This window comes from Caloenas nicobarica, chromosome 8 (genome assembly GCF_036013445.1).
Source record: "Caloenas nicobarica isolate bCalNic1 chromosome 8, bCalNic1.hap1, whole genome shotgun sequence".
Classification (NCBI taxonomy): Eukaryota; Metazoa; Chordata; class Aves; order Columbiformes; family Columbidae; genus Caloenas; species Caloenas nicobarica.
The window spans coordinates 13,770,999-13,796,724 of NC_088252.1; the positions used below are offsets into that span (position 1 = coordinate 13,770,999).

At 37.4% G+C, this 25,726-nt stretch overlaps 1 protein-coding gene across 1 annotated transcript in view; it reads right to left on the reverse strand.

Moving 5' to 3' along the window:
- The window catches only part of SLC9A9 (solute carrier family 9 member A9), a 197,091-nt gene that overhangs the window by 70,367 nt on the left and 100,998 nt on the right, over positions 1-25,726 (reverse strand). Inside the window, exons 10-12 of the mRNA XM_065640255.1 lie at positions 19,461-19,574; positions 17,545-17,656; positions 11,969-12,122 (exon numbers count right to left, since the gene is read on the reverse strand). Of these exons, the coding sequence (XP_065496327.1) occupies positions 11,969-12,122; positions 17,545-17,656; positions 19,461-19,574 (380 nt within the window). The remainder of the gene's footprint in view (positions 1-11,968; positions 12,123-17,544; positions 17,657-19,460; positions 19,575-25,726) is intronic.

Genomic DNA, 25,726 nt, shown 5'->3' on the forward strand with positions numbered 1-25,726 from the left:
ACAGTTCTCTTCTGTCACTAAGGTCCTCTGCAAACCCATATACAGCCACTTATACCAACATCTGCTTCTGTTTAGATTTACAAGTTTTCTATCAGCCTATATACTGTATAAGAGCATTAAGACCTAATTCTCTTCCCAGTTAGCATCTTTTTTCTTGGTAGAAGACAAAAGATTTTACTTAGTTATTTTTCTCCTATAGTTTGTGTATAGTTTAAAAATGGAATTAAATGTTCTTGCACTCCATAAAATAATTGATAACAGAGGAAAAACACAGGAAAGCTTAAACTGAGAAAGACTGAGATTATTTTTTTTTTTCAGACTGAAACAATATTTTAAGTCAAAATGAAATGAAAACTTTCATCCCTTTAAAATGAAACATTCATTTCACATTTTCTTAGTAAAGGAATTCTAATATTCTTTGTCAAGCAAAATGAGTGAAGAATGACCATACACACTTTGGGAATTAAGCAAACTAACAACTGTGAAGAACATGTTCATTTCATACCCTCCTATTTTTGAGGCCAGCTGACAGTATTACACAGTTCTTAAAATGTGAAAGTTCAGTGAATTTTCAGAGCAATTATTTTGCGAAAAGCAACACTATCTGATCAGTAATAGAGTTAAGAGGTATCTTGATCAATATCTAAAAAGCAGGGATACAAGATTCATCTCAGCAAACGTGATCATTATTTTTTCTATAGCCAGGATTTTGTACCACATATTTATATCAAACTTTTAAGGGCTCAAATTATTTTTCTCTACCTTCTGCTTACCCTCTAACAACACAGTTTTGGCACATGCTTGAAGTCGACTGGGTTTATGATTGCACCAATTTAATTTTGGTGGACTAGTTAGAGATAAGAGTCCAAAATAATTGGGCATGTTTTGGTAGAAAGTAATAAATCATCGGTTTTGTTCTGAAGACCCAGGTAATTAAGACATTCTCTAGCAGTATTTCCAGATAAGTTAGTTTGATTCCTTTTTTGTAGTTTTAACAAATTCATCATGTCAACTGTTGCATAGCAGCTACCTTTTGTATAAGAGAGAGACATTTTAATGGAAGAAATAAAAGATTGCATGAAATGGAAGAAAACGTGTGTGTGTGTGTGTGTGTACTCAGATATCTCAAAGCAACAGTATTTCGAAAGATAATAAATATTTTAATTGACACCCATCCTGCTGGAAGCTATGGGTTTATTTATAGTTTTCTGGAAATATCTAAACTATCCTGGGTTTTTGGCATGTGGAAAATTCATCTTATAATTTATTCCTGGTAAACTGAAAGGCACGGATCTTTTGTATTACTCTGCAATTTTCAGTTTCTTCTGTGCTAAATATTCTAGCAATAAAAGTGTATCTTTCACTTTGTCCTTCCTTTCCTGTTTTCAGTTGTTATGTAGAGCTAGAAATAAAAGGTATGTGAGGTGGGATTTGTCTGCCGTGTTAGGAGACTGTGCCCCAAATTAGACCCCTCTGGCCAATAAGGACCAACAGAGTAGGCAGCAGGAGTCGGGTACGTGTCATGCACAAGTCACAGTTGCCATCCAAAATCTCCCATTCAGCCACTGCCCAGGGCTGCCTTTCACAGTTGGAGTCAGAAAACCCAAGTCCTCTACATTTTGGTCTTTTTATTTTGTTATCACGGACTATTGCAACACAAATGTTTCTAAACCTCATTAGAGTATCATTCAGGCAACATGCTATGGTAAATAACTCTGAAAGATCAAATGCACACCTTATCTTAGCAGAAAAGTAACTTGCGAATAAATGATACGCATTTCAGAAGATCACTGAGATTCATTACCTGGATGATTTCTCATTTTCAGATAGAAATGAAAGGAAATTATCCAATTTCTCTTTTTATAATAACATCCAATACATCTAATGCCCAATTTAATATTGCTTCTTGATTTATAGCATTTCCCAGGCTAATTGTGTTCTAGCTACTATGATAAAGCAGATATTACATTAACCCTTTCAGCGTGGGTGTGCCCCAAGAAGTTTTCTCTGCTCACAGGTAATTTTGTGTGAAGCACAATGTATTTCCCTAATATGTCTTTAGTCAGGAACACCAGATTGTTTCCTGTTTCAAGTAGATACTACATACATGCTGTGGGTATACATTCCCATAAATCCAGAACTGGTGGCAAAGACCACCAGGTAAAGGGAAAGTATTACATCTAGCAATATGTTTGTATAACAAAGATCTTTAACTAGTATCTAAACCAATGTTTTAGTCTGTGCTAGTATAACAGATCAAAGGGAATGAAGTGATAAAACAGAATCTGATCTTATGATCTCTGTGACCCGTGTCACAAGTAATCAATAGATTACTGTGCAAATTACTTAAGTGCTTAATGACAATGATCTCTAATGGACTTGACCCAACTTGAAATTGCTGATACAGTGGCTAAAAGTCTTACAGCTGAAGCTGAAACTTTGCCTTTTCCTGTGTCTCCCTGGATTTCTTGTTACCCATCTACTGCTGGACAGAGGGACTGACAAGCCAGTTTCCTACCTAAGTCAACCCTAAATGACTATTTTTCTGTCACACCTGGAGTACTGTGTGGGAGCAAGGAGAGGGCTTGGCAGCAAAGATGGGTGTTGTGACATAACTCTCCCTTGATAACCATGAGACAGTGTCTGCTTTAGTTTTATTTTTAAATAATTTTCATGGTGTTCTTTGTGATTGTGAGACTTAACTTTTAAATAGCAATGTAGATTTTGTGACCTAAGAGTCTGCATGTAAATCAGTAGTATTCTAATGCTGAGGAGAGCCTAGGGAGTCAGCAACAGGGTTTCTCATGTGTATGCAATTAGTGTTTGTTGGTGCAGGAAAATTCAAGCTATCATCGGTGTAAAAGATGCTTGGCAAAATGCTGCCCTTGAGATGTTCACAGGTGCAGAAAGTTGTACAATTAAGGACAGTAGCAATTTTAAAATAATTGCAGCATTAATGGTTAGAGTTGTTACATTACAGGTGTTTCTGGATTTGAGAGGGTTTTGTTGGGATTTAAAAGACTTTCTACGCAAAGACAGTGTGATCTCTGTTGAAAATGTGTCTGCATTAAAAGGAACTCAGTGGGCTGAAGTGGCTTGGCTGAAATTGGACTCTCAACAGGAGTATTTATTGCAGCATGATTTAAAATATTTACTGTACTATGGCTAAAGAGGAATATGACTCTAGAAACAAAGAAAGGACTTTGTTTATTGGAGCTATTTCTGTCAAAGAGAGGGAATACCAGTTAGACTGATCATGAGTATTCTCAAAACAAAACAATAAACAGTACAAAGTGCACAGAAATATAATAGTACTTGAAAATGTACTGCCTTTAATTGAACTGTTCATCTCTGTGTTGTGGTGACTTGCAAATTACAGTTGAACATGGGCTGATATTCCGTTTTCAATACTAAGTCAACAGATCCTTCACTTTCACTAAATTGTTTTCAAGAACTCTAGAGGAAGTAAGACCCAAAGGAATACAGTTATAGAGGAGATAACGTGCCAAGGCCAGGAAAAAAAACCCCATTTAATTAAACCTCCTTTTCTAAACTGACCTTCCTTTCTCTTGGCAAATGATAATAGGAAAATGTGTTCAAAGAAATACAAGCAAAACAATTAAGAAAGTTCACAAATGCCCAAGAGACAGGTGCTGTCTGTCCTTTAGCCATGCAGCAGGCTGCTGCAGGTTGTGTCCATCCTCAGTAACTGAAAGGCTTGTATGGGAACGTAGCGCAAGACTGACGAGGAGGTTGGTTAAATGTAAATACGCTCAAGTGACTCCTACCTGTCTGTAGAAAAAGCACATACATCACACTAATTGTTTTACTGACCTTGTGTGTTTGATGAGTAGAACCTCTGTGTTAGATAACATAGGCCTGTGAGAAACTCTAGGCACCTTATCACTATGTCTGAGATTCCTGCTTTGTTGTGAGCAAGAGCGGGAGGCTGCGCCTGCCTGAAGCCTTGAAAAACAGGCGAGCTCAGCAGGCCCAGCGATCTTCCAGCAGGGCTGAACTTACCAGCGCCTGCGTCCCCGCTTGTGTCACCTCTGCCTGGGAGCTCAGGTGCGACTTCGGAGATCCCCCAGTAGAGAGGGAACTAAAATAAAACTTGCTCTTTGCAATGCATTCGTGGCCTCTGGCTCTTCTTGTGACCTGCCTGCGTATGTGTACACAGGCTCTTCCTCGTTATCAGGTAAAGATGAAGAACCCCAATCTAGTGATGGAAGAAGCCTTACATGAGAGGAATTTTCTGTCAAGTTAAAGTTGAAAATGAGCAGTGGCTGGTAATAGCTTGATCATTCAGTACAATGTTGAGTAATACACAGTTCTACCCGTGTGCCCACAGCACAGCAGATGTTGCAAATAGAAGCTGACATGAAAATCATGAATTTTAATATTGCTTACATCCTGTTTAGATAACTTTTAAGGCAGTTTGTTGTCCAAAGACTTCCATTAAGCATACATTATGGGATTAAGCTAGGTGATGTAGGAGTCGAGTTATATCACCACCTCTCCCATAGATCCCATTCATACACGTTTCTACAGATGTGCTCTTGAAGAAGATATTTTTCTGTTATAACTGACAAAGGAGAGTGAATAAAGCTATGGTACAGATGGTACAACCCTATGATGCCAAAATGGAACTTAATTCTGGCAGAACTCAGATTTTTTTTTTTTTTTTAAATAAGAAAGACTCTATGTCATTATAAAAAAAAGGAAGAAAGTACAAATATTTTTGTATAACTGGTAAATATAGTAATGTAGGCAGCACCATCTACCTTGCCTAAAACAATCTGTTAATCCTTCGATCTCAAGTGCATCCTTCCTTGGTTCCTGCTCAGAACCTCCCTTCTGGAGCCCTGAGGCTCAGTCACATTTTTACCACCATTGCAGCCCTTGAGATTTCTTACCACAGCTGTTGCCTTGCTAGATAAGGCAGAACTCTTGCCGAAGTCCATAATATTGTTTTTTTTAATTTGAAGGGGACTCTTCTGGGAAGCAGAAAGAACAACTTCAGAAACTTAAAAGTACAGACCAAATCTGATCAAAGCTTCCCACTTGGCAGCGACAAGTGCTACCACTGTGGCATTGTAAACTGTCTTTCTGCAGCATCTCTTTGAACACAGCTGAACACAGAGTTTGGGAATAATGAAAAGAATATTTTTGTTACTGAAACTGTAGTGCTGCAATACTGGCCAAGGTCATGTTGTAACTCCAGTTGCTCTGTCATGAAGTTCTGTCTTTCAGCAGTCTATAATCAGTCAATAAAGAGCTGGGATAAGCACAGAATCTTACTTTACCAACCAATTTTTTTGGTAGACAGCCATGGTCACAAGCAGTCAAGCCACAGCACTTAGTCGGGCTGCCCACTTGCATCCCTAATGGGACATTCTGGTGAACATACGCACAACCTCAGCCTCTGACACTGGAGAGATGGATTAAAGGGTTGGATACTAAAAAAACCCCCACAAAGTCTTGACTTCTTGAAAGATTAGCTTATCCCTACATTACATTTTCATTGTGAAGGGATATATTAACATTCCCAATGGCATTAAATTCTGCTGGCTCATGACTTCTGGGTGCTGATGTCTGCTGAACGCTGATTTCCTACTGTATTCAGTAGTTTTGCAATATGGTAATGGGTGGGAGTTTAGAAGTTAGCAGTGTTTTGATCTTCCAACTTTTACACCATAACACTGAATCATGTTATTTTGTGTTTCAGATGTGACAGAGTCAGTTAGCTGACATTATTTCAAAAGCATAAACAGCTAAGCCAGATTCTCAAAATGTTTTGGAGACAGTCCTATAATGTTTTTTCCTTTTTCATTCAGAGAACTGTGCTGTAGCCATACCACAAGGAAACCTCCACAAAAGATTCTGGTCTGTTAATGTTTTACATGAGAACTTTCTAAAAGTGGAACAACAAGAACTCAGAATAAAACTTTAAAAACTTTGTTTTAAAAAACGTAGTTTGCTAAAATAGCAATATATTATATGAGTTGGTAAGAAGTCCTCCAATCAGATCTTTCTGTAACTTTTTGTCTGAATTCTTATGTTCTGTCAGCATTATTCAATGCAGGTTTGCTGTCAAAATATATATGGGTAAACTGCATAAGGGTACGTATTTGGGCTGGTTGAATGATTTGGTCTATGAAGAATAAAGAGAAAGACCTTTGAGACAACTCTTTTGACTTTGGTGGCTTCATATCAGTGATAGAGATATGTCTATGTGTAATCCGTAAATTATTTTTGCTTTCCTTCATGGCCGTAGATCTGGTTGGGGGGTTACCGCATGCCTGACCCTTGCAAATAGCAGATTTTTTTTCATGCTGATAACAGTATTGCTCCCAGTTTACCTGCACTTGATTCTTAGCCAGTCAGCATCGTGTCCCGTACAAAACAGAAACAAGTTCCTACAGCAATGATATCCCCTTGGCTTATGTACTCATTTCAAACAGGTCTGAGCACTCTTAATTTATAGAAGATGAGTCCTTTCATCTTATTCTTGTTATATGCATTAGGTTGTTTTTTGAGTTTTACTTTTTACACTTGACACATTTTTATGGTTTGTGTTCTCAGAGATCACTGACTCTATTAAAGCACATGCTGTATTTATGGCAGCACAATGTGAATGAATGACCAGCTGCTGTTCACCATCAGAGACCTTCTGGCTCCAGTGATGCAAAGAAGGTTTTGGAGGTGTATAACCTTGACAGTTTTAGGTTTAGTTTTGCCTAGATGGGCAAAGAGAAACAGCTGTTGGTAGTTATACAGCTGTAACCTGAACAGTGAATAGAATAAGCAGAGCTCTGGGAAACTTCTGGAAGTGAATCTGAAAGTTTAGGTCAATTAGAAGTTAGGGAAGCCTACAGCTGAAGGTAAGAAGAACAGTTTGTTTAGATTAATTTCCTGGGTTGGTGCTTTCTCATAGAATAGTGCAATGAGGAGTTTCTCCTGCTGAGAATGTGAGTTTGGACAGCCTTGGTCATCACCCTAAATGTGCTATGCCAGGCTTCTGGCATTAGTATTTGGAGAAAGTTGGAGGTCTAGAACTGCAGTTTTAGGTGAACTAGAGAGGGCACGTTTTCAAGGGCAGCCAGGCACATGGGCACGGCCAGATTCTAAAATACACACCAAAGGCAATGGCCAGATAGGCACAGTATTAAAAGTTACTGTTCAGTGCTGCTGAGCATTTCTTTAGAATATGGAATAAAAATCTCCTTATTCACTGAAGAACTGCTGCAAAGAGATATACAAAGAGTCTGGAAATCCCTTGACAAACATTTACACAGGAGGTGATGATAAACAAACAGGACCTAATACCTACCACAATGCTTTTATAGGACATGTTTTATTAACAGCTTTGTATTTTTGCTCTGCCTGTCAGGAGGATCCTTTATCCCCAAACCTCTCATTGCAGGCTTACTGTAAAATGTAGCTCTCTATTTTTAATCAGAGTATAGGGAATGAAGTGAGACATATATCCAAAAGCTTTAGCAGGTAATACTCAGCATCTCCAAAGGCACATTTATTGAATACTTCAATTTGACTGTGAACTCATGCTTAAATGACTTTGTTTTGCTGTTGATGTATCATGATATTATTCTCACATGCTGATGCAGGTTTATTCATTGTCTGCCAAGAGCAGTATTTTGTAGCCCGTTCACATGGGGAGTAAAGGTAATTTTTTTTCTAGTTATACCTCTCAGATAAGCCAAAAGATAAAGTATTATTTAGGAACATGGTGCAACTGATTCTGCTCTCAGAATGCCAGCTGATAACACTGTTACTGACTGTGCATATGCCTCTGTGCTCAGAAATGTCTTGTTACTGCACCAGACAACTGGGAACATTTAAATAGGGCCCAATTTTCAGATAGGGAACACTCAATGCTTTCTGAAACTCAGAGTTTAATGTATCTGAAAAAGGAGACAGCTAAAATAAATAAGTCATTTCTGAAAACATGTCTCATTCTTTTAGAACAAAGTTAAAAAATATTCAGATTTTGCCAAAAATTTTAAGACTCATTTTGAAGGCTGCTCTGCCTGGGTAAATATGCTAGTAAGATGATGAGAATGATTGGTATGTGTTTCTTTTCAAACTATAGTTTGGCTTATGGAGACACGTAGACATAAATCCTGCCATGAGCAGGTCAGGTTTCCAAGGCTTTAAGAACCTTTCTTAGATTCAAGCTATAGTTTAAGCAGGAGCATATGCTTCAATATCATTTGTTTGTTAAATGAAGGGACCTAGAATTGTGAACCTAAAACTTGGGTTAACTCCTGGGATCCATTTAAGCTTATTTTTACAAAAGCTGTCAGCACAGCTGGCCTCTGCAACCTTTTGAGATTGTTCAGTGATATTGATGTATTAAATGGGAGATGGAAATGGAGCCTTTTTCAGCAGTGCATGGTTAGTTTTGATAATATCTTACTGTATGTTTTGGCAACAATTTCCAAGTGTTGTATAAGCCACACATATTCATGGAATAAATCAGCTGGTAGTTATCTCTGAGGACACATCTTCATCTTTTCTCAAAATAGTGACAGATTATATTTACATTAAGTTGAATTTTAACTTAATAAAAAAAAAGAAAAGCAGATCAGATGCTATTGCTGTGAGGAGAGGTGGAAGCTTATGGACATTCTGGTTATTATGGAAACAAAGATTGATTTTTTCAGAAGACTATTACTACTACTGTTTAAAAATTGTCAGCGTTCTATTCCCTGATACTCTGTTGATACATGAGGAGTCTTGGTCACCATTATAAGAATTTCACAATGCAAATTACAGAGTGTCCAATAAATCATTGAAACATAGTATAATATGTAGAGAACAATTTACATTGAGAGGGCTGTACAGATTTTGAATACTGTCTTTCACCTTGACTAATGCTGTAATGCATTATGGTAGAGCAAATGGTAAATATATTAGTGCCAGTTATTTGCCATTTATGTTATTTTTATATATCTTCAACTTAATGGATGAAAGGTTTATGCATGTTTTAAAATGAAAACGTGGATCAGTTTGTTTGTAACATATAAACTCAATCACTTCTATCTAGGATAAGACTACTGATAGCAGAATTGTAGCCTATTCTATACAGCTAGATTGCACACAAAATGTATATGAATAAGATTCAATTCATCCAAATAGTTTCAGAAGTCACATATTCCTCTTTATTATCCTCTGAATGCCTCCTGTTCAGTGAAATACATTATCTGCTGGATAATAATTTTATAATTAAATAGTTAAAAAAATAGTTAAAAAAAAAAAAAGCAGCACACTCAGATTTGGAGTGTTATTCACTTGATCACTGTATTCTTGATTGTTCCTGTCTCCTGAGAATATTTACCTATACAGGAACTCATAGGGTACATAGGGAAATCCACTGTGGTCACCGACCTTAAAACAGCCATTCATATATTTTTCATTTCCTGTAAGTACTTAATTTTGATAATGTGAATAACTATAGTTGTTTAGATTAACTGATTGAGTGTTATGCTTTGGATTTGGACAACAGTGGTAAAGCTGGTTCCCTAAAGCATTGGAGAGTCATACAGAAGCGGTTCACACTGTAAATCCACATCAACTGAACATGTAAGGGCTAGTGTGGGACCTCTCTGCCTCTTCTTACATAGTTGCAGCATTTCACTGGCTTCATCCCTTTTTTTTCTGTAACTGATGACATACCAACCCATTCCAATGAGTCTCTTTACAGACAATCATATAATCTTTGTACTCATAATACAGTTTCCCTTGGCTTTGTGAGCTGAACCCTCCAAACTAGCATGAAAAATACAATCTCTCTCTTCTAATTTTATATAAAAAAAAGTGGAGATAGATACAGCGCAGAATTGCTGTTCAGGCACCATTGCAAACATATTGGGGGACTGTGCCCCAAGCATGATGGTGGAATTTGGAGTAGCCCTATAACTCTCTCAGCAAACCCAGGTCTGCTAGAATCCATACAGGTATCAACTGGCATGAATTACCACCACCTTTAAACACAATTACTTAACAAATTTACTTAAGGCTAAACCGACAAATGCTGGTAGCTAAGCAGAAATTCCACACTGAGGTGTAATGAATTATAAAGACAGTTAAATATATTCACTAGAAAAAGAAATCAGAGCCTCAAGTTACATTTGTAATTAAAGATGTTGATTTAAAGTTTTATCTCATTTTGACCACACACTCATAGTTTATAAAGGTGTGTGTTCTGATGTCAGGAAAGCAAGTGTGAATCGTGAACCTAATAGCTTTATAGTAAGAAAATCTATATCCTTGTTACAAAACCAAATTATTTGATTGGTAAATCTGCCTGGCAGATCTGCTGGGATTCAGATGAGATTCCCAAAGACAGGAACATTTCAGACCAATAATGACTGTCTACTTCCAGTATCTTTGGTAAAGTCAGTTGTACATGTGGGTAAAGAAAGAAGCACGTGCTTGCATTGAAGGGTATAAGTAGTTAATATGAGTCAGCTCCTCATTTGTGGTCTTGTGGGCCTTCCTGCCACTGGGTAGTACTAAGGAGCAGAGGAAATGCCACTGTATCCAATTAAATTGCTTGTGTTAGTGAAAGCACTTGGCAACGTTCATTGTAAAAATTACCTAGAGAGCTAGACCAGGACGGGCATCCAGTGACCGAAGCCCTTAGACTGGACACACAACTACTGGCCCACCTACTTTTTCCCATACTATATTCTCAAAGTTATTCCTTAATGTCCTGTGACAGTAATCCAAAGCGATTTGGTCCACAAGATCTGGTGAGAATATTCCTCCTCCCCCATACTGCTGTTGCCATGTAGAGCAACGTTATTGCTGACCAACAGTGAAAAAGTGGCAAATCTCAGAAAGATGAGTGATAGTGGCAGAGTATACCCAAACTGTAATGAACCTGGTTGACGTTATGGGGCATAAGAGAGATGTCATGAAAAAGAATCAAACTGTCACAGAAATGGGAAGACGCCCCATTGCATACAGATGACTGCATTTTTTGTTTACACAGTACAATTGTGTGCTAGTCCTTATTTTGTCTGCAGGCTTTTATCTATGCTCTTTGTTAAACTCCAGTTTAGTTATCTTCAGCTGATATTTTATAGCAACCATCTGACACTAAGGGTTCTTAATCAGATATCATTCTGTAAACAAAGAAAACATATGCTATATATAGAAAAGATGATAAGGAATTCTGAATTACAAGCCTACCTTGATATTGAGGTTTTCTTTGGCGACCTTATGAATCACAGCAGTGAGTTCCAAATGGGTTATGAAGTAACCAGAACTCAGTAATAGTGTTACACTGTTACTATTAAAAGTGGTGTTTCAAAAAAGCACACTTGTCAGGATGCTACATTTAAATTAGATACTCCTTATTCTAGCTTCCTATTTGCCTTTTTTTTTTTTTTTAAATCTGCCCTGTCATTTATTGCTGCCTGTGAATACAAGTGACTATGAAGTAATTTAAAAAATAATGTAGTGAAGGAGCATGTATAAAACATGAGTAATAAATCAATGGCTGAATGATGCACTAATGCAGCTAGATTTTCTAGTATATTCACATTATAATCAGAAATACATTATTTATGATATGTTTGTGTAATGAATACACATTTTGGATGAGGGCAATATCTGCCTTTATAGATCTTTCTTCAACGGTGAGGAGGACGCTGCTAACATTTATTCACGGACTTTAAAAGGAACAGTAGTGAAACAAACTCTAAGGAAATAAGGATGGATCTACCTCTAGGTCCAAACCCACAACAATCTTTGGAAGAACCTGTTCCTTGTAGTCTTGAATCGCTGCCTCTCTTTGGTAGCCAAATACTTCCTTTGTGGTTGCACAACTCTACTAAAAAGCATGTAAGTAAGCCTCAGAAAGCTGTAGGAACTCAGTGATAGATCCATAGTGATTGCATTCTATTTTGATGGTTGATATTGTAAAGAGTGTACTAACCTGATCTGAAGCCACGTGAGCATCGGTGTTGTGCCCCCACCAAACACCCAGACTGTGAAAAACACAACAAGCAGCGCTGTGGTAAACATCATTTGTTTGGACTGGGATTCTGTGTCTTGAATAGCCAATGCAAATGCTATTGCACCACGTAAACCTGAAAAACAGACAAGAATGATTAACTTAATGTGATGGAGAAACAGAATTTTACTCTTTTCAGCCCAAAGCCAATTCCAAGGGCAATGGAAATTTTCACACCATGATCATACTTATAAAACGCTGAATTGTGCTAATTGAAAGGATGGTGTTTAATGGAAGTATAAGCAACCTTGCAAAAGTGGACAATGAAACTACTCTCATATTCACACATTTGTTTTACATCCACTGAATCCTTCGTCTTAAATAATTGCAAATTAATTAGTAATCTGGACTTTATGCATGTTAAGAGAGAAATCTATTCACTGTGTTGTTTTACTGACTTTAGTGGGACTACTGAAACTAGGTGCATGTGACAAAGAGGGTTGGCATTAAAATCTGTACCCAAGTATGCTACCCATGTCTTCCTTGAAACAATAGAAAATTTCTTTTAAATGTATTTAAAATCTTTCAATGTGCTAAGAACAGTCATAACAATTAGGACTTAAAAACAATGAATAGTTTTTAGAAGATCATTTGAAGTATCTAAAAAGGGGATGCAGAATGAATGTAGATTTTTAGCATTATAATAGTTGTAAAATTATACACCTACAGAGACTGAGTAAACAAAAACTTTAAAATGTGGAGAGGACAGCTAAAAGTCCTCTTTTTAAAAAAAGCCCCAGGTAGTAATAAGCTAACTAAATAGGTCCTCACAGAGCAACACATTTAAAAAAAAGAGGGAGGAAAAAAGCCAACTAGTCCTCCAGCCCTCAGGATGTATAATACAAGTAATACTCTATATTTTCCAATGTTTTTTATTTATCTATTTAAATTTACTTCATTGTTTTCTCAAAAAAAATCCACAAAATAAATGTGGAGAGTAAGACCATTACATGTATACAATACACACTGAATCCAAAAAGTACTTTGCAAGTATTGAGAGATTAAATCTAATAATTAAACCTCTTGTAAGGTCTTGATAGCATATGCAGAATCATTTAATCAACTGCTAAAAAGCAGCTATTTTTGGAGTAGAACTTTAAAGCTCTTTAACATTACATAGCTGGAATGTGAATTGTTTGGTATAGAAGATAGACAGTTTACCAGAGAACAACACAAAGCCATTTCTGCCAGGAAGTACCAGACTGTAGTTACGGTAGCCGAAAATGGTCAGAGGCAGCAGGTTTAAAATCTCTCCTTTTATGAAAATAACACTGCAGTCAACAAGTGGGCTTGTCCTTGACTTTGCTTTTATGTAAAAGACATAAGGATGCACATGCTTTCCTATTTTCTTATGGGGAAAAAACACCAGCACGTTTTGAACGTATATCTCAGGAGGGGATGAACTGCTATTGAAAAGGCCTTTTTTCCAGTGGTTATAGTGGTAATTCTAGATGACTAACCCAGATTAAATGCTTAAATTATTGGTGGCTACATTTTGGTGGAAAACAATGCTGCTTTCCACAGCTGCATCACAATGGTATGTGAAATATTAAATCTCGAACATGTCTTTAGGGAAGAGTTGTTAATTAATATGTCATTAAGACTCTATTTCTTGAGTGCTGGACTGTGTATTTCTTTAGTTCAGAGAAACAGTGAGTGCCTTCACTGCATTTTTCATGCATAAAAGGCTCAGCGTGGTCTGTAAGAGCTAATTCAGGTTCAACTAAGAGGTTGTCTAAAGTAAAATAAATAAACAAAGCATTTGCTTCCAACTAAAGCAATGGGAAGCAGATGAATATAACCTAAAATGTAAAGACTTGATGAGAGCAAGGAACATTATATACTTTCCAGGAACACATTCCAGATAACACCACAAATGAAGGAAGGGATTTTTAACAATCTCAGAAGATGGTAAGATACTGAACTAGACTGAAGATAAGGAAGGTCAGGGTTTCTGTCACACCTCAGGGAAAAATACCAACAAAGAACAATGGAACAGTTGGTTCCAGTGGACATTGGTATCTCAGCTACACCTGCAAAAAGTGGAAGAAAAAGGCTCTGATGAACCATTAGCAGAGATTGTCTCTCCTCATCTTTCAGAGATGCAGCACTGACAGCAGCTCCACATCTGTGCTGTGATCCATCGATCCTTTGGGCTCTGTCACAGACTTCCTACCAGATTTTCCTGCTAGCTGTGCCTGCCTTTAGGGATCACTTTTTTAAAAGATATTCTTTCACGTGTCAGGGTCTCCAAAGAAAAGCACTCCCAGGGTTAAGCTTAAGTGGCCCACAGGATGAAAAAGTGTTTTCTATCCTCTCCTCACACTCCACAAACACACCACTCTGAACCTGTCCTTCTGAAGAGCCTTGGAGGGCAGCAGTGTTTGTGGGTAGCATGGAGAGAATCTGCCAGGAAAGGAGACTTTCTGTACGTAAATCTGGTGTTCTGGTTTCAACTATAGTGCTCTGATCTTTTCTTCCTTGCTTTCTTTCCCCTTTAGCTGATTTCATATGTATCTTCTTGGTAAAGTTCACTTTGATGCTTCCCACCACCGTGTACATATGACTGTGCAGATGTAAATGCCTGCACAACAGCTGCCTGTACACAGGCTTTCTTTTTTTTGGTTTTCTGCTGCATTTGTGTTCCACCCTTTCAGGCTCCACTGCTGCTGTAATGTCTTATGCTAACAGCAACCACCCCTGTAGCACCATGTCCCACAAGCCTCTCGCTGGTTTATATGCTGTAGAAAAGAGGAAAGCACAGTAAAAAGGAAATAGAGATACTGGAAGAAGCGTGGAAGGTGCAGCACTGTACCTGTGAAAAAAGTCCCCTCCTGGCTATGTAATAGTGATGCCCAAATATCAAGCATGTTATTGCCATTAATAAGTCCACCTGGATCTGTTTAGTTTCCTTCCCTTTTAATTTTATTTCTAGCTAAAGGCATCATAGTGGGGTCTGAACTGACACGAGGCATTTTTCATGCAGCATAGACAGCTAGTGTATAGTGATAGCTCCCTTACAATTTAAGACATCAGAATATTTCTTTTTCACGTGATCAGAGACTGCTGGCCTACTCATTTTAGCTGATGTTGAACTTAATTTGAGAAGCTTGGGCTTATACAAAGACTAATCCAGTTCTAATTTACAATGGAATATTATCAAGAATCATGATTAAACGTAGTTGTAAAAGGGAATCTACCCTCTGTAATGTGTTGTTAGAGGAGTGGCAGAAGCAGATGAATGTAATAAATCAAAATGCTACATAATCCACTTACAAGCCTAACTCTTCCATGTTTTCTCAAATGTATTAATACTCCTCAAAAAGCAGAATTTAATTACTTTGGTAGAATTCTTTGCAGAGTAAGGTATACTCAAATGCTAATTGACAATGTACTTGCCTGACCTTAATTGCTTTTTTCAGACTTTGATGTTCATGGTGATTATGGCAGCAAAACTCAGCAAAGAAAGCAGTAAATATTTGGTGTATTTGGCAATGATAAAATGGAAAACCAAAGTAACCTCAAATTTGTTGTTTACTACATCTTAGTGTGTGGTGCTGTGGTGAGGGAAGCCCAGTTTCCCCCATGTTTGATTAGAACCTGATGTTTTACCAGAATATTGCTGCAGATCTCGTATAGGCAGTAAGTGTCTTCCTCCAAACTCAAAATTTAATGCCTTGTTTATGCATATCAGAAATGTGTCTTTCTTCTGGCAGTCACTGTCTTCACTGTTTATCGCTATACACAGGGTGATCAGTTTATAGTAAATAAGAATGTTATTGTTAACTGAGCACAAATTAAAAAGTATAATTCCACAGAAGATTCACAAATCCAGTGTGTTCTGTGAAGCGTGAAGCTGCGGGCATCGTGACGTGCAGTCAGTCTTTATTGCTCTACTTGCAGATGATGCTGTTGACTTTTTTATAATGTTGCAAAGAGATTTTTCTCTGCAAAATACAGTGTTCCTTTGAAAAGAGTTAAACTTTACTTTTCTGAGTATTTTAACATTTACATTTTAGAAACTTTCAATACTACTACTTTCAGTTCTCAGCTACCAGATTGTACTGGAAAGCTAATGTGTGAGAGTGAGTTCTCAAGTTCACTTGTTGGCTTTCTGCTTTCTGCTCCTAGTTCTTTGGAGGATAAAATTTGACTGGAGAAAAGAAGGACAGAGAAGCTGAAGAATAAGATATATTTTTAGAAAATTTTTAATTGTATACTTCATCTGACGAAAAATAAAAGCAAAAATGAGGCCCAGAAACTAGGTAACTAACGATATGAAGCTGTTTTTCATGCTGTTTTCTAGTTGGCCACTTGTTAACTCTACTGGTGATCCGTGTATACGTCTTACCCAGGTAACAATTGTAGGCGAGCAGGCAGTCTCAAAGCCAGTTCCTAATGCATGTATGTCACCATCTCCCACTACGGTCCAGCTGGTATTAACTGACAATTTCAGTGGCCGCTTTTAGCAGAAGGATTTGAATGGATATAGAAATGAACAACTGTGTTCTCTAGAGAGATGGAATTATATAGGCATAAATGAGGCACCCTGATGTGGAGAACTCCTGATGAGAAAGCCTGAAATGTGGCGCACTGTACTTCACTTGTTATCTGCCTAAATAGATCAGTGTACATCATGGCTGTCAACCTAACTTTTATCTATACAAATTTGTAATAGCTTTTTTATAAAAAGCAAGAAAAGGAAGAAAAAAGTGCTAACTTTCTAATTTTAGAAAATTATTTGATCGATGGTGCTGGGGGATCTGTGTTTCTGTCTTTTACTGAACAAATATTCTTAGCTTATGAGTGAGTTTTTTCTAACTACCATTAGAAAATCAAGTGGAGGTATTTCTAGCTTGAGCAAGTCCAAAAATATAGAATCTAGCTGAGATTTTAACAGTTCAAGGGATGATGTATAAATCAGAATAGAACATGGTTCCCTCTTCTGGATTTTTTTTTGTTGTTCTGCAATGTTAACTAGAGTTAAAGATGAATAAAATCTGAATTTGGAAAATAAAATTCTCAAATATCAGGCTGGAATACATATGAAAAAATCTGTGGAATTAAAGTCTCCTGGTCTCATGTTTCAAGGTAAAACTGTTCCTGAAGTTAGAGGAATTGCCAAAGACTGTGTCTGATTTGTGTATCAGTACTAATATCTTCAAGGCTGGATATTTATTTGCTGGTATGTAAGCATACGGTCAGGTGTACTACAGGTGCCTCTAAAACAACACAACATAAAAACATAGTATTCCCAAATTGTCCTGGAAGTGCAGATAGATGTTGGACAATGGGTTGAAAGACTGGCTTCCTGGGTGGTAGGTTTCCAAAACAAGTTAATTAAAATAGGTCCAGAGCACAATAAAGTTGTTGAGGATACTTCCATTTGCTTCAGTAGCTTTGAAGATACTATCTTGAGTTTTAAGATGACTTCTTTGTGATAGCTGGCTTTGTCAGTTGTTAAATGTGGACAGCAAAAATACTAAAATAGCACTCACCTGAAAACATCATCATATGCTGAAAGTTCCTGGGAATCTTTTGTTTTCGACCCAAATTCAAAAGGAAAGAAAGTGGATATATGTTGCAAGCTCTTGCTGCAAAAACTGCCACCTAAAATGTAAGTTGTTGAGGAAAATGGTGGAGGAAATACTGAAAAAAACAGTTAACTTAAACCAAATATTTCTCCAAAGTTTTAAAAGTGTAATTAAAATGAATATGAGATTATCTTCCTTAATATTTTACATGTCAGATCCTTCTTGTTCCAATTTCATTATGCAGTGCAGTGGCAGAGATTGTCTTCCCCAGACATCCTGATTTTATATTCATCATTATATATCCCACTTCAATCACTCTGCTTTTACTCATCACATTTGTATCACATGTGACTTCATCTTCAGTCCTTCAGTAAAATGCCTGCCATCAGTTGCAGAGATGGTATAATCTCCTTGAGCAGCAATTTGCAAAGAATAAGTGTACTTTTGGACATGATTACTTTCTTATTTCCTGACAATTCATGTTGTCTATATCCAACATTCTTTGCTTTTTTCCCCCACTGTTTCTTTGGAGATTTTTCGAAAGGAGTTCCTTGTTACTCCTCTGTGAAACGATTGTAAAAGTTACCTGAATTAGAAACATGGGGCTATTTCAGATTTAAAAAGACAATCAGAGCTCCTTATACATGCGTTTAGCAGGTTCCGTCCCCGCCTTGTCTTTGTGGCCCTTAGGGCTCGGTTGTGGCACTGAGTCTGAGCCACGCTGTGGCCTGTAGAACACACGAAGTACTTGAGTGGCAACGCCTGGATGTATCACATCTGCTGGGCCAAGAGCTGCTCACAGCTCCTGTGTGCTTGGGAGAACACACCCGAGCAGTGGTAGCCCCCGTGCCCTGCGCTCAGCCATCATGCAGCCCCGCTGCCGTCTGCCAGCCCGTGGCGAGAGCTGGGGCAGAGCCGAGAGCCCTGGGAGCCGGGGGCTGCTCTGCCCTGCACCTCCCTTCCCAGGCTGGGGGTGCAGGGGACACTGCCCACTGCCGCACTCGCCTCCTGCTGAGGGGTGCAATGGGCTTCTCTGTCACCTAACCCAATCTTGTAGCCAGGGGATATGTGAGGCAGTTCTTCTTATTCATTTGGAAATTACAAATAAAAATTACTACAAATAAACAGTATGATCCCAACTTTCAAAGCTATTACAGATCATCAAAAAGTGATAAGCAAAGGGCTGCTGCTCTGAGCCAAAACAGTCATTGTGTGAATTGTTGGCATGAAAAGAATCAATACCACTGTACAAGTAAGCAACAGATCTGTTGAGAAACCATGGCAGAACTAAAGATACAGGCTTTCTTACCAGTGTCTTAGGCACATGATGATATAAATAATTCCATGTACACTAGAGATATCAAATACAAAAAAGGAAAGATTTGAGCAATGCAGAACTGTGTGCTTTTCAAGGACTTTGTATAATTTAAGTAGCTTTGGGGAAGTTCTGTTTATGGCACATATTTGTCTGAAGGCAGATTCACAGTTGGTAGATCTGCATGGGCTCTGGAGAGGCAAAAAGATTTTGTGTGCCTCCAGCTGCCCCCACAGGTGTGTCCCAATGCACATCCCCATTTCCCACCCCACTTGTGAACCAGTGGGAAAAGGTCCCCATTAGGTTTAATGCTATTTGCCTTGTGGCAGATCTGCAAAACAGCAACTGTCACAAGACCACGTGCTTACCTGCATTGAGCCAGTTATTGGGATATACGTAATAAACATGATTGGCTTTCGACTTGACAAAAACTTGAGTTTTAGTACTTAAAGAAGAGATTGGTTTGTGTGTTAACTTTTTCACATAGAGCACACATTATTTTTATATATATAAAATATGTATATACATGTAAATTAGCGTTATACTTCTTTAAAACAAAGGATACAAATGCACCAAATATAAAAAGAGGATTGAAGATATGATTTTGGAACGTGAATAGCGCGAGTCCCATGTAACAGAAGATGACATTCTCAGCCAAAAAATTCATGAACTCGAACAACTTCAATGAGAGAGAAACAACATAATTATGACTCATGTCTATAAGTGACTGCTGTTTGTCACCAGATTCCCTTGGAATACAGAACGGTTTAGAGGAAAGAAACAGAAATCACACCTATTTCAAGGGTGGATTTGAAAACCATTCAATTTGCCATATAGTATGTGCGGTGTCATTTAGCTTTAAAGAAATCATAGTTGTCTATTTGTGTGATTTGTGTGTGGAAACTTGACATTGACTACTGATAAAATATATAAACAGCAAGTAAGTTAAAGAAGTTTCAATGCAAACTGCAAGGAAGCTGAGGGAATTTAACTTCCCTCATGTTTACACAGGTGAACCTGGGAAGTGGCTCAGATCCTGATTACACATGTGATTATGCGTAGCACAGAACTGGGTATGGGCACACTAATGCCAAGAGAGGAAAAAAAAACCTAAACGGACTTCTAAGAATCTGTGCCTTCAAAATATAACATGATTATTTTTATTACAGTGAATATTATCCTGCAGATTAAAACTTTTATGGCACTGTATGGACATCAATATCAATTACCGATTTCAAACTAAACTATTTAAGATATCATTTAAACATATTATAAAATAACCCTAAAATACATGATTATGGTAGGATTTCTTCTGTGAAAAAAAGAAGCAAAGCCAAAATATTCATTTGCCTTGAGGGGGTGTTCTTGATTGCATTTGCAGCTGATTATATAAAAACTAATAAAATAAATTTTCATATTTATCCACATCTGGAAAAAATCAGTCATTGCTGCTAAGTAACTACAGAGGAGAGAAAAAGAGGTCTTTTCACTTCTGAAGTCACTTCTGGGCTCAGGAGACAACACTAACAAATCCTGATACAGAATTAGGGCTGAAGTTTGTCAGTCTGTCTACAACCAGTCATACATCACTATCTGGAATGTTACTATGGAGATATTTTATTCATCCTCAATGGGCTTATGTATTTTTTGTAATATGTTTGTGCTTCTAAAAATAAATATCCAGTAACAGTCACTAAGATCTAACAAAGGAAAAACGAGAGCTGTCAGAACCGTTATTTAAAACAAATTTCAGAGGCAAAATGGCATAAAACCCAGTAGCATACGGGAAGATATTTCAGATCTCGTGGCAACCCCATCAGTTATCCCAAGCACACATTCCATAGCCCCCATTTTCTGCTGCAATGCTGAACAATGTGAAGATAAAACACAAGAAATATTTGCAAGTTAGTAGACTTAAATTACTTAAGTTAAATTTAAACAAGAGAAACCAGTTGCCAAAAAACCTCAAAGTATTGGAATCTTGTGACCCGTGTAAATTATTATGATAAATCTTCACATTTCTATTTTGGGACTTACACATATATAAATATATATATTTGTGTGTACATAAAAAAAACTTTTGGGGAAGGGTACTGCTATAAGGATCCATAACTGCACACTTCTGTTGTTGGGATGAGATAGAGATGCTCCAGAGGTTTTAAACCTGAATGATATTTCACTCTTCATTTACAAAATCTCATTCACGGCTTAAAGAAATGTAAAGTAGATCTACTATTGATGCGTTTTGGAAATACGGATTCCAAAACTAAAGTTTCTTTCTTGTATTTTCCAAACTTTTTGTTGACATACATTTTTTCAAGGAAAACAGGTTTTGCTATATCATTGCTTTAGCTGTATACTCTTTTTCAATAACATTCAATAGTACATTTAAGCTTTTACTCTTGCCTGAAGTGCTTTCCTGAAATTACTGCTCACTCCTTGTCTCCCAGCAATCTGGTCAAGATGCAGTCTTTATGGCTTTCTTGTAAATTCAGTTTAGTGCATCTTTTACCTTTCGCTATGGCTTTACCTCAATTTCTGGCTACATGCATCCTGTTGCTTCCTTCTTCAATGCAGCTTCAAACCTCCAGAATCATTTCAGTAAGTGATTCTTAAAAAGAAAATCTGTAATTTTCACTATGTGTTTCCAATCAACAGGAATAATATATCTTTCCTTCGCTCACTGGGTCAATGTTTCCTGCACCACCAGCACAGGCCTATTAGTTTTTTTAGCCTATATTTACAGTGGATTTAACACTTTTTAGCCAGATACGTGCAACACTCTAATCTATTGCAGTTCATGAATCATATTGCTGGACATCAACTGGTTTGTTTGCCAGAGCAGAGGACTGCTTACTTGCTAGAAGATTAAATCCAGACTAGTTTCCTTCCTTTGTATAGCAAAAATCCAGGTGCTATTCCAATAGCCAATTTAGAGCAGGCTCATTTCTATTGCAGGCACCGCCATGATAGGGGCACTTATGAAAGGTTCAGCTCCTTGGAACAGTAAAACTAGCTTGTTAGCTTCATTCAGAGACTTCTCTATTCGCCATATAGTTTGCTTTCTCTTTTTAAAAATATATCCCTCATGTGACACATTCATTAATGGAGTGCAATCGATCCAAATTTCTCACCTTGAGTTAACAACAACAAAAATTTTTAAAAATATTGACTGCTTTGCAACTAGTTATTGTCACAAAAGGAGTGATATTTGAATGCCTTTTCCTGGAACACAATGCTTGTAGATATAATGTGAAACTTATCCACCATCCTCCAGACTTCACTTTTATTCCCGTATTCAGCAGAGTGTTTTATTTAGTGTTTCTTCTACTTCTGTGTTTTGTTCAACAGTAATACAGAGCCCATGGAGATGCTCCATTAAGCACTTAACTGTCAGCACTGTGCAGTATAAATCCCATCAGAACAACACAATTTATTCTAAAGAGATCTTCTGAAAACCATGTTAAGAAACATCTTCCACAGAAGCATTTTCCCAAATTGTCATGACTTACACGCAAATGCTTGTCAGTATTTTAAAGATGAGATGTCAAGACCTTTTGATAAGAAGCAGAAGAACAGGAGGAATAGGTTTTCATCTGGAATTTAGAATTTCCTGAGAGAGTCATGGAGTTCCTAGAAGGAACCGTGCACCGTGAAGGAACACCGTGCACATTAGCCTCTGAGAAAACATTCTTTTTTGTCTGAGTGGCCGTAAGCCAGGTCCATGCTATGGTCCATGGTCTGCTTAAATGCCACTCAAAAATTTCCTGTATTTTGAATATGTGTAGTTGCAAGTGGCATTACTCGCATTTAAAAAAAAAAAAAGTTAGGATTAGAATTTTATATATCGAGTCCTTGGAAGTATTTTGTCTATAACCATAAATTCCCTTCCCTTGCCTCCCACACAGACAACTCACCTCTTTCTACTCTAAATGAAATTGGCACTAAACTGCTCATCTGCTGCCATTAGTTTCCCCAAGGCTACCAGAAAATTATACTAGAAACCATCTTAATATACACATAGTAATAAGACATTTTTTTCTATATAAAAACCTCACTTGTAATGTGTTGTTTCTATCTCTCTATGAAGTCTATAAATCTGCTTGTAGGTTTAAAGTAAGAATCGTAATAAATCACTAGTGTCAACACATTGCAGAGTAGAATATTAATTACAAAAACACCAGTTCAGAATGAATCCAGGCACTTGGTTTAGGTGTTTAGATCAGTAAGTTACTGAAACTGGTATTTGCTTGGCTTTGGTTATTTTCTCTGTAGAAATGGATATTACAAAAGATTTATCTTAAAAAATGTCTACTAAAATTGACATAATATTTATGTATTCAAAACCATATTATTTTCCACACCTGCTTAGGTTTTCTATTACTCTCAGCCATTGTAAGTACTAAGAGGGATGTGCAAAACATCAGTTTTAATTTGGGACACTTCCGGAAAATACTGCTTGCCATTCAGTTCTCACCGGCAGAGGAAGGAATTAGCCCAGCTTATCTACACCTTAAGCCTTGCTGTAACCACTAAGTTTATCTTATACTGATGTTTTAACTCAAGTGAAAAATTTTATATAATATCAAAACTGTACTAGTTTTATCTTTTGAATGAGATAAGGGAAGTACCTTCTTTTCTCTTCTCCTTCCTTCCCTCCATCCTCATAGTTAAGTTCAAGCCAATTAGAGAAACAAGCTATGCCAAAATGGGTTTTGCAACTTGACCCGTTTTATAGATCTATTTAAATTTTCACTGAATATTAAAGAGATTATCTAGGTAGGTAATTAGTGCACCTGGAAGATGGGACACACTAAGTTCCAATCTCAACTGCAATAAAAATAGAATTCTTTAAAGGAGCTTCAAAAGGAGAAAATGAACATATTCTGTGACACTATCCCCTTGTGGTTAGGGAGATGGAAAATAAGATTTCTCAAATCCTACTGTTTTAAACAGCATTTCTCATCTCAAGGGAACAAAGATAGTATGAGGGTATTGGGTAGAGGCTGAAGTACACCCACAACTTATTTCCAGGAAAATCTGGTGAATTTTATTCACCGATGGCAATAGTACATTCTTTCACTTGATTTAACACCTGCTGAAGGAATGTCACCCGCCCCTTGCAGGTACCTGGAAGCCTTCTCTAGTTGCATTGATTTTTGCTGGTAACATGGAGGAATGCCACCTGTCTAGGGGTGACATCTTACAGTGATATATACTTACACGACATCAAAAGACAGGGAGATTTTCAATAGTGTAACAGCAGCTCAGCAGCTAGGATGTAAAATTGATTATACTTTTTAAGAGAGATTTGAAGGTGACAGAGAGCTATTAAAGTCCTAAGCAGTCAACGTTAAGTGATGGTTATGAAATTTATTATATTTGAATAATGCTATTTAATTAGAATACAGCTATCAAAAATGTTCCATGAAGTCAAGATATTGATAAATCCATAGTTGATTAAAATTGCTTTTCCTAACTATTTTGAATTAAAATGCTGTGAGAATTCAGACTACCATAATTTTTCTGAGATTGTAGAAGCCTTTATTATAGCCTAATTACTTTATTTAATCTTTCTATTTTGATTAGAGGTTTCAAAATCAGAAAAAGGTTTGAATTTGAACCCCTTGCCTGAAATACTTTATACAGCTATACTGAATCTTCACAGCATAGGGATCATAATGCTCATTTCTAGAATAACATACTTAGAGGAAAGAATCAGCAAAAGTAACTTAAACTCATGATAGAACATAAACCTGTTTATGATGCTAATTTTGATATCCAAGCATATTTCACTGTGAACGTACAAACACACTAGCAGAGAGAGATTCTTACAAGACCTTTGAGGTCCTGGGGCAAAATCCTGGCCTTTTTTATCAGTAGGCTTTGCTACTGAATTCAATGAGTTTCACCCAAATGGATTTCTGGAAGGCACACAATAACTTTCTATTTCCCTGTAGAGCTGGGAGGTTTAAAACATTTGTAAGGCCTGAGGAAGAACTGGGAAAGTAAAAGAAATAAAGAAAACTGCATCACCAAGGGAGAGGCCAGCAATATTTTGCGTTTACACAGTATGGAATATTCTTTCTGGTATAATCTACACACCAGAACCAAAGTCCAGCTTGGGAGAAGCTGGATAAATTACTGGCACAGAACACTCTTCTGACCAGCAACAGTAAAAAAAAAAAAGTTGGCCTCAGACATCAAGGCACCTTGGAGTGTACTTGTGGCAGCACAGCCAGACTCAGAGCTTCATAAGAATTTACATGTTGCCTTCAACAGACTTTGGATCTAGCTGTAGAAAAATTAATTATTCTGTCATTAGTCTTGCTAAGTTGCCTAGGAAAGGGTGTTTCTGCAAACTTTGTTTTTTTCAAATATGGACTGGTTTGTAAGAGAGGGAACCTTTTTAGACAAGTATCTCCCTTTCCTGCAGTGCAACCAACTTTTGCTATTATGCATCAGGCATTAAGTTGTACCTAAGAATAACCCAGGAATGACACCTTAATGGAAAGTATCACCAAAACAGAGAGGATAGTGCTGTTGCTCCTACAGCTTGTCATTTAACTTATTGTTTGGCTCACAACTAGAAACAACTGTTTTCAAAGTGCTTATTTATCTTAAATTCCTGAACAGAGATGCCGCAGGCACAGAGGAAGGAGGAACCACCCGTGCTCGGTTGTATCGACACCAAGTGCTCAGGGAAAAGCTCTCTATGTTCAGCGGTGCTGTATTGTTTGTGAGTAGGAAGCAAGGGTCCTGTTCAAGATGGGGCATAACAGATTGGAGCTGGAAAATTGTTCAAAGGGATATAGGTACTTTTGACTGGTC